General features: G+C 39.1%; 1 protein-coding gene across 3 annotated transcripts in view; it reads right to left on the reverse strand.

The window, feature by feature from the left end:
• The window catches only part of LOC107671195 (zinc finger protein 384-like), an 18,047-nt gene that overhangs the window by 2,811 nt on the left and 6,002 nt on the right, over positions 1-9,234 (reverse strand). Inside the window, exons 3-9 of one of the 3 annotated variants that reach the window (XM_016464082.1) lie at positions 7,714-7,918; positions 7,509-7,598; positions 6,773-6,912; positions 5,616-5,689; positions 4,775-4,999; positions 1,181-1,348; positions 944-1,022 (exon numbers count right to left, since the gene is read on the reverse strand). In XM_016464082.1, the coding sequence (XP_016319568.1) occupies positions 944-1,022; positions 1,181-1,348; positions 4,775-4,999; positions 5,616-5,689; positions 6,773-6,912; positions 7,509-7,598; positions 7,714-7,918 (981 nt within the window). Of the gene's footprint in view, positions 1-943; positions 1,023-1,180; positions 1,349-4,774; positions 5,000-5,615; positions 5,690-6,772; positions 6,913-7,508; positions 7,599-7,713; positions 7,946-9,234 lie in introns of all 3 variants that reach the window. The other 2 variants (XM_016464081.1, XM_016464083.1) reach the window with 2 other exon arrangements.

The following is a 9,234-nucleotide window of genomic DNA, read 5'->3' on the forward strand; positions in this document are numbered from 1 at the left end:
GTTGTTTTAAACCTGAATTAGTTTCTTTCTTCTGTTGAACATAAAAGTTATTTTGAAGAATGTGTGTAACCAAACAGTTTCTCAGAAAAAGTGCATGTCAGAACAGCACGTGAATTAAATGTTTAACCGGCAAGGCTTTAAAGCACATGCAAATCATGTACTTTTGTGATTGCGAAGTGCAGTGTCCCGTGAGTGTAACTCTACCACTGATTTAACACTTGATGTGAATGTAGGTCGCACTGTACAGTATATTGAGATGGAGGCACCAGAACTGCAGCTGATATAATGTGCGCTGTAGCGCGATATTACGATATTTCTTCAAAAGCAGATTGTGGAGACATTTTAATCGTCCACGATAAAAAATCATGATATCGCACACGCACACCCCTAATATAAACTGAATTGGCCACATCCCGCAGGAAGCAAAACTGGAATCTGAATCGGAATGACAAAGATCTATCTATCTATCTATCCATCTATATATACTACTGTTTAAAAGTTTGGGGTCAGCAAGATGTTTAAATGTTTCTGAAAGACGTCTTTTATGCTTTTTCCCCAAAACTTTCAAACAAGACTTATTCAAGCCAACATTCAAAGTTTAAAAAACTGTCCAAAGAACTTGGCTTTTCCAGGTGAAAAATTGTTATATGGATTTCTTTAAATTTCAATTCATTCATCTTAATTCTACTTTCTTGTACACAAATTGAAATTGCAATTCTGCGCCCTAAAGTTAAAATTAAATTCTAATTCAAGAACTGAATTGGAATATAAAAGGCATTCTAAATTTAATACTGAACAGCGCACATCCTTTACTCAGTCACCTTTTATATAGCATACAGGTTTTGAAAGACATGAAGGATTCATTATTCCTTAAAGAAAACAGTGAATTGATATTCTAAATAAAAGTAACACTTAAAAAATTGACTTAAAGAAACTACATCACCTGTAGGTTAGAGAGCTGAGTGAAAGACTTCTCACAACCAGGATGTGCACATTTGTATGGCCTGATGCCTGTGTGGATCCTGAACAGGCACAAAATGTTAAAGTCAATGTAAGAAAATAATGGAAACTAAACTTTGTCTGTATGAATAATAATGCAGGTGTAACAAACACAAATGAAAAGAAAACATGAATGAAAAAACACAAATGAAAAGAAAAGAAAACACGTTCTGTGTGGTACCTCTGGTGTTGCTGTAAGTGACTGAGTTGTCTGAAGGTCTTCTGGCAGTAGTTACAGGTGTAAGGTTTAACTCCTGTGTGTATTCGTACATGCTGAGCAAGGTAGCTTGTGTTGGCAAATGATTTCGAGCAATGAGGACACTTATGAGGTTTGGTTTCTGTGTGGTTTCTGCAAAGAAGGAAAGACCAACATGGGGCTCATTCAATAATTTACACACGCTACACAAATATTTGACATGACAATATTCTTCATTTCTACACTCACTCTGCTGACCTTTCTTAGGTGGTCCCTATCAGTGCCGTCAACGATTATCAAAAGTTTGCAATGTATTTCAAAGATATTTGGAAGTGGTGTGGTAGGAGTTTGAATGAGGTCACAAAAAGGGCAGATCCAGTTCTCAAAAAAAACATTTGCACTAAATCCTCACAGGAACTCTGTGGGCAGCAGAGCCCAATCCCACGTACAAGTGTGATCAGGAATGGACGAAACCTTTATGTGACCTCTATTTCAGAGTGGGGCCGAACCTCATAAAACCACTACACAGTTATGGGACGATAATGTAGAGTCAAAGAGAACTGGGCTTTCACTGACAGCTGCAATCTCAGTTCAATCCTTCAGTTGGGTGTGTGTGTGTGTAAAACTCCACGGTGGGGTGTAAAAAAGTTTAAGTAGTCTGCAGTAATAAAAAGTGTGCCAGAGGAGAAATAAATTGAACAAATAGAGAAAGCACAGAAAGGGAAATATAGAAAAAAAGATATTTCTTTCATTCTTTGAAACCTAAGAACTTTTCCTGACAAGCTTTAGTTTCTTCGAAACATTTTTCCTCCAGTACATCAGTGAGACATATTTAATATGTAATCTGCCCACTACACATGGTGACATCAGCTTCACCATTATAAAGACTGTGGTATATAATTACACAGTCCATTACACATTAAGTTACATATAAGCAAACTATCATCAGAGTATGTTGCTATAGCAACAAGCAGTAGAGGATGAGACCCTGTTTATCAACCTTTCCAACGTGACCGCAGAATGTCTCAGAGGGCAGACACCCAGAACACGTGTTTGCGTTCAAAAACTGCTAGATGGAGCACAACGGAAAGCAAAATGCAGAGGTCACAAGAAGCACTTTAACCACGCAGGCTTTTTGTCAGTTATTCATAAAGTAAGTGGGCTGAAAATACTGTCAGCTACCGCTTTGGAAATGGGAAAAAAAAATTTCAATCTCCCTGACACTAGCATTAGGCCTATATGAACATTTTCAAGTTAGAGTTGTCAAGCACTTCTCACGTTACATATTCTAAATCAATGTGTTAAATTACTATTATTATTATTATTAATGTGTTAAACACATGTAGTAACATTTTAAATGTGCAATAGGTGATTGTTTCAGAAACGTTTTTTGTTATGCTGGTTGAAAGTCTCTTCACATCCGGATAGCAATCATTAAGTTAAGTGGTCTAAATGTATTTATCTGTATTTATATATTCTGTGGAAGGCGTAGGACCAAGAAATGTTCGTCCAATCAAAACGCTCGGTCCGAGCGTTTTAATTGGCTTTCCTACCTGCCTGTCAACATATGTATTTGCATACCTCTGCGCACCCTGTTCACGCAGACAGGATACGTCATCAGCGCGTTCACGCACGCTGTGCAGACAGAGCGAGAATGGCAGACAAACATCAACAAGCCGATCTTCCTTCATGGTTACTGTATGTAGTACAGTGTATGTACAATGTAGTACTTTTACTAACTGTACTATAAAGTTTTCTCACCGGTGAATGACACATGATGTAGCCCAGCGGTTCCCAATTCCAGTCCTCGCGCAAGGCAGGCAGGGGAAATCCGTTGAAGTTTACTTCACTTCGGAACATTCATTCACGGATTTGCGCTGCGCAGCATCTTCACACACAGATGAAACTTACTAGAGAAGTGTGACATAATATACCTCTGTAAATAAATACTATTTAAATTCACGTCTCGCACAATTTAATGCCCTTTGTATGGAACATATACGCTTGCTTCAAACTGGAATCATGGTGGAATATCCGGTGATGTACACTTCCCAGGGCACTCACGGTCGAATAGAACAAACGTTGCACGTGATAAGAGATACATATGAAATGTGCAGAGCAGGAGGGCACGAGGAGTGGAATTGGGAACCGCTGATGTAGCCTATTGTAATTTTGTTCTGGTCTGTGAGCGTAAATGCGTTCAGGGGCGTGGCCTTGGACGGCGATTGCAGGGAGGGTGGGACGTTTGCTTTCAGTGCTATCAGGCTAAAGTTAGCATTTTCCAAGATCTCCTACTGCACCTTTAAGTTAACTTTAACAGCCCTAAAAATACATTTTGTTAAAGGGGAGATAGGATGACACACAGCCAGTTTGTTTTGCGCTGTCTCAGTCTGTACTGTCATCAGCGAGCGGTTTCAGTTTGCAGCTGGTTTCTATGTAGATAGCAAGCTATTTAAATAAGCCCACCTCCGAGCCAAATACAGAGTCCAAGGCAGCAATTTACATGTCTCGTGTCAACACACCCCACGGAAGAGAGGGGTGGGGTGAGCAGTAGCTCATTATCATTTAAAGAGACATGCACTGAAACGAGTCGCTGTGAACAGAGCTCTTTTTGACAAGATAAAAAGGGTGTTGTTTTACACGACCACTGAGGAATTTTAACCAAAGTATGTTACAGACATTTCATGAAGACCCTAAAGAATCATACCAACTTGTAGAAAATGGGCATCTGATGTCCCCTTTAAATATTTATATGTGACCCTGGACCACAAAACCAGTCTTAAGTCGCTGGGGTATATTTGTAGCAATAGCCAAAAATACATGGGTCAAAATTATTGATTTTTCTTTTATGCCAAAATCATTAGGATATTAAGTAAAGATCATGTTCCATGAAGATATTTTGTAAATTTCCTACCGTAAATATATTACAACTTAATTTTTGGTTAGTAATATGCATTGCTAAGAACTTCATTTGGACAACTTTAAATGCGATTTTCTCAATATTTTGATTTTGTTGCACCCTCAGATTCCAGATTTTCAAATAGTTTTATCTTGGCCAAATATTGTCCTATCCTAACAAACCATACATCAATGGAAAGCTTTTTTATTCAGCTTTCAGATGATGTATAAATCTCAATTTCGAAAAATTGACCCTTATGACTGGTTTTGTGGTCCAGGGTCTCACATTTTCTCTCCCACTTTTGTGCACACTGACTTGCGGCCCACAATACCTTATAATGGTCCAATTACCAATCATTTTAATGTTTATTCATATAATTTTCTACAAACCAGGATCCAGGAACCTCTAAGGGTCTGCAAATGAGTGTGTGAAAAATAATTTTACACAATAATTAATGTAATAATGTAACACATTGCTTTGGAATGATATTTACTGTAAAATAAATGCTGCACGATACAGTTTGAATTATGATGATTGTTTTGCAGTGTGTATTGTATCGCGAGGAAGTTTGCACTCAGGTCCATCACACACACTCTCCATCACCCGCCTGCTTTGCCACAGACACCCACACACAAACACACACACAAACACACACACTCTTGAGGTGCGGTGCTGAGTACCGTGTGTGCTGCTGTAAGTGACTGAGCTGTCTGAAAGCCTTCTGGCAGTAGGAGCAGGTGTAGGGCTTGGCACCGCTGTGGATGCGGATGTGCTGGGCCAGGTAGCTGGTGTTAGCGAAGGATTTGGAGCAGTGCGGACACTGGTGAGCTTTCACCTCCGTGTGTGACTTGGAGTGCAGCTGCATATCTGACTTATTGCAGAACGTCAAACCACACATCCGGCACCTACAGACAGAAAAACACACACACACACACACACACACACACACCCCAAGAGGAGGACAGAGGGATGAGAGAAGAGGAAAACATGGGAGAAGACAAAGTACAAATGAGAACGGGACAAAGAGAAAAGGAAAGTTACAAGCCTGGTCCATCAATAGTGAAAGGAGAAACATGAGACATGACAAACGGGCAAGAAAGAGACACAACACAAGCAGGAGGGTGAGAGACGAGGAGGTCAGTGGAGAACAATCCAGAAGGAAATCGTAGACTCTGGCTCTAGAAAAGAAAGACGAGAGGGACAGGCCAGAAACGCAAGTGCAGATGGGCAATGAATGAGTAACAAAGAGGGCGACAGGAGTGTGTGTGTTTGTGTGTGGATGTGTGTAGCTGAGGCTGCACATGCTGCTGAAAAAGATAACACACTTTCTACTGAAGCACAGCAGACAATCACGCAGATATGCTCTTGCAAAGCCTTGAAGCCAGGAGTGTGTGTGTGTGTGCAGTATGAAAATAAAGTGGCTTAGGAATTCCTGCCTCTGTCTTTGCCTGTTCTAATAGATCGTACTAAGAAACAAACACTGAGTGCATGCTGAGCCAACATCCTTAAGAAAAGCCCTACCTGTAAGTTTTTCCACCCTCTTTCCCAGCATGCCCTTCTTCTGGGGACAGACTGTAAGGGTTGGCAGAATGATGCTGAAGAGAAAAGGAAAATCAGTCAAAAGAATTGTTACTTAAATCTTAAATTTCTTTGCATATACATTACCATTTGTTAATACTTTTATTCAGCAAGGACAAATTAAAATGATCAAACGTGACAAAGACATTTATAATGTTACAAAATATTTCTATATCAAATACATGCTGTTCTTTTGAAATTTCTATTCACGTATGTAGAAATGTATCAGCTTCCACAAAAATGCTACTATTTTCAACACTGATAAATAATAAGAAATGTTTCTTGAGCACCAAATCAGCATATTAGAATGATTTCTGAAGAATCGTGTGACACTGAAGCTTTGCTGATTTATCCACGGGGTAAAAGTTGATTAATTCACTAGAATAAATTACATTTTAAAATACATACAATTTTAAAACAGTTACTTTAAATTGTAATAGTATTTCACAATTTCTACTGTTTCTGTTCAACTAAATGCAGCCATAGGAAGAATAAAAGGCACATTAAAGGGTTAGTTCACCCAAAAATGAAAATTCTGTCATTAATTTACTCACCCTCATGTTGTTCCAAACCCGTAAGACCTCCGTTCATCTTCGGAACACAAATTAATATTACGAAGCCACGAAAATAATTTTTGTGCGCAAAAAAAAAAAAAACATACGCTGTTTGCGTTCAGTGGATACTCTCCAAAATGGCGCGGAGAAGACGAACTGTTGAATAAAGTCGTTTTTTTTTTCTTTTGCGCACAAAAAGTATTCTCGTAGCTTCGTAATATTACGGTTGAACCCCTGATGTCACATGGATTATTTTACCAACCTCCTTGCTACGTTTCTGGACGCTGATCGTGGTAGTACCCTTGCTGTCTATGGGAGGGTCAGAATGCATCAAAAATATCTTAATTTGTGTTCCGAAGATGAACGGAGGTCTTACGGGTTTGGAACGACATGAGGGTGAGTCATTAATGACAGAATTTTAATTTTTGGGTGAACTAAACCTTTAAAAATGATCTTATCCCCAACTTTTAAACAGTAGTGTATCTGTGCTCATCGCTTTTTCAGTCAATGTCAATAAGGATTTCTCGATATGCATGGTTATCATACCTGTCTTGAAAGACCCAAAATCAAGTGATCTGTCCCAGTAGGTGAGCCAACCAATGGGAGTGTGTCTTTCTTCTTTCTGCCTCGTTTCGACGGTAACGGGATGATAACCGGTGAGCAGGGCACGGAGTCATTTTTCTTGTCTGGTGGAGTCATGCAAGAGTAAAATGCTTTAATTATGTGAGCCAAGACTGATGAGACAATAAAGTGTATCTGTTCCTGTCTCAGGCATACTGCACACTCAAAATTTGCATATAATAATGCCAAGCAACGCAGACAGAGATGTTTGTGAGTTCAGTTTGAACAGGGACCCATGAAGGTCACTTGAAAAGCCAGGTGCAAGTTTTATTTTTAATTCTAGGATTGTTACATGTCAGACTACACAATATAATAATAATGATGATAATAAACTCATCAAGCAACTCTCTTACAGATCAAGGTCACTTCAGAAGATAGGGAAAAAACTGACAGACATGGACAAGCAAAAAAAATAAAACACAATTACTGTAAATATTGGGACATAATAATGCGAAAAAAAAAGATGTCAGAGTGGGTTGTGCCTGGGCAAAAGATGGAAGTCATGGGCTGCTCCTTCTTGTGAACACATTGGGCATAATTTTGATTGTACAATCAAAATGTAAAGAAGGAAATGCTAATTAGCATTTAAATAGCAATATTGTGGCAAAACTCATACAGTGTGCAATGCATGTCAATGTTTATGTGAAATAAGGTGCATTACCAGTCTGGACTGTTATCATGGTGGTAGATGGATGTCCAGGAAAAAAGGACTGAGCAGATGACACTGGAGACAGCAGAGTGACCAAACCCGCTAGAAAGAGTGAGGCAGTGATGGAAGACTTATAAAAGTGAAAGAAAGTGCAAATAAACTAACCAGTGAAAACTCTGTAATCATTAGCAATTTAGAATAAACACACATATGGTACCTGCCGTCATGATGCCAGTAGGCGGTACTGGCAAAACTGTGATACTGTGTGAGGACTGAGATGGTTGTGCATGCTCCTGTTTTAGTGTCCTTGCTGTCGTTGTATCCATGGCACCCCCAGCAACTGCCACCACTGCTGTGGTGGGATAGTGGGCAGGGCCATGCGAGTATGTGGGGGCTTTGTCCTGACAAAGCTGCTCTTTTACCTTATTGAGAAATACAGCATTCTCAATCTAAAAGCCAAAAACATTAAATTGGGTTAAAAAAATAAAATAAAATAATACATTAAAAAAAAATTATTATTTGAAAAAATTTAAAATTATTTAATCAAAACTAAAATAAAAAAACTGTAATATTGCAAAATATTATTACAATTTAAAACAACTGTTTTCTATTTTAAAGGGGTCATGAACTTGAACAAATCCCTAGATTTTTTGACATAAAAGAGGTCATTGTACTATAAAAACATCCTGTAAGTTTCAGAACTCAAAACTTTCTTGTTAGTCTAGACTGTTTTCTATTTTAAAGGGGTCATGAACTTAAAAATCTAAAATCCCTAGATTTTTTGACATAAAAGAGGTCATTGTACTATAAAAACATCCTGTAAGTTTCAGAACTCAAAACTTTCTTGTTAGTCTAGAAACAGCTTATATTGAAGGCAATCTGCCAAAACGACAGGTTGTGGAATGTGCCACTTTATGAAGTAATAGTGTGGCTAAACAAGAAGATCAATGCCTGCTTCTACAGTCATGGCCAAAAGTTTTGGCAGCAACATAAATTTTGTGTTTTGCAAAGGTTGCTGCTTCAGTATTTGTAGATTATTTTTCCCACATGTTTCTATGGTATACTGAAAAACAATGATAAGCATATCATTGGTTTTAAAGGCTTTTATTGGCAAAACAATATAATGAGTCAATATTTAGTGTTGACCCTTGTTCTTCATAACCTCTGCAATTCGCTCTGGCATGCTTCTTGCTTTGTGACATGGTGCTTTATCATGCTGGAAAATGCATGGACCATCACCAAATTGCTCATGGATCGTTGGAAGAAGTTGCTGTTGCAGGACGTTTTGATACCATTCTTTATTCATGACAGTGTTTTTGGGCAGAATTATGAGAGAGCCCACTCCCTCTGTTGAAAAACAACCCCACACATGGATGGTCTCAGGATGCTTCACTGTTGGCTCTACACAGGACTCATGGTAGCGTTCACCTTTTCTCAGAAAATAACTGCACCAGTCTTCTGCTGTCCAATCCTTGTACTTCCTGCAGAATTTCAGTCTGTCCTTGATGTTTTTCTTGGAGAGAAGAGGCTTCTTTGCTGCCCTTCTTGACACCAGGCCATTGTCCAAAAGTCTTGGCTGCACTGTGTGTGCAGATGCTCTCACACCAACCTGCTGCCATTCCTGAGCAAGCTCTGCACTGCTGCTGACACGATTCCGTAGCTGACTCCTCAGGAGGAGACGGTCCTGGCGCTTGCTGGACCCTCTGGGACATCCTGAAGACTTCTTCACTGCAGTCGA

This window comes from Sinocyclocheilus anshuiensis, unplaced genomic scaffold (assembly GCF_001515605.1).
Source record: "Sinocyclocheilus anshuiensis isolate Anshui unplaced genomic scaffold, SAMN03320099.WGS_v1.1 scaffold1286, whole genome shotgun sequence".
In the NCBI taxonomy this organism is placed as follows: domain Eukaryota; kingdom Metazoa; phylum Chordata; class Actinopteri; order Cypriniformes; family Cyprinidae; genus Sinocyclocheilus; species Sinocyclocheilus anshuiensis.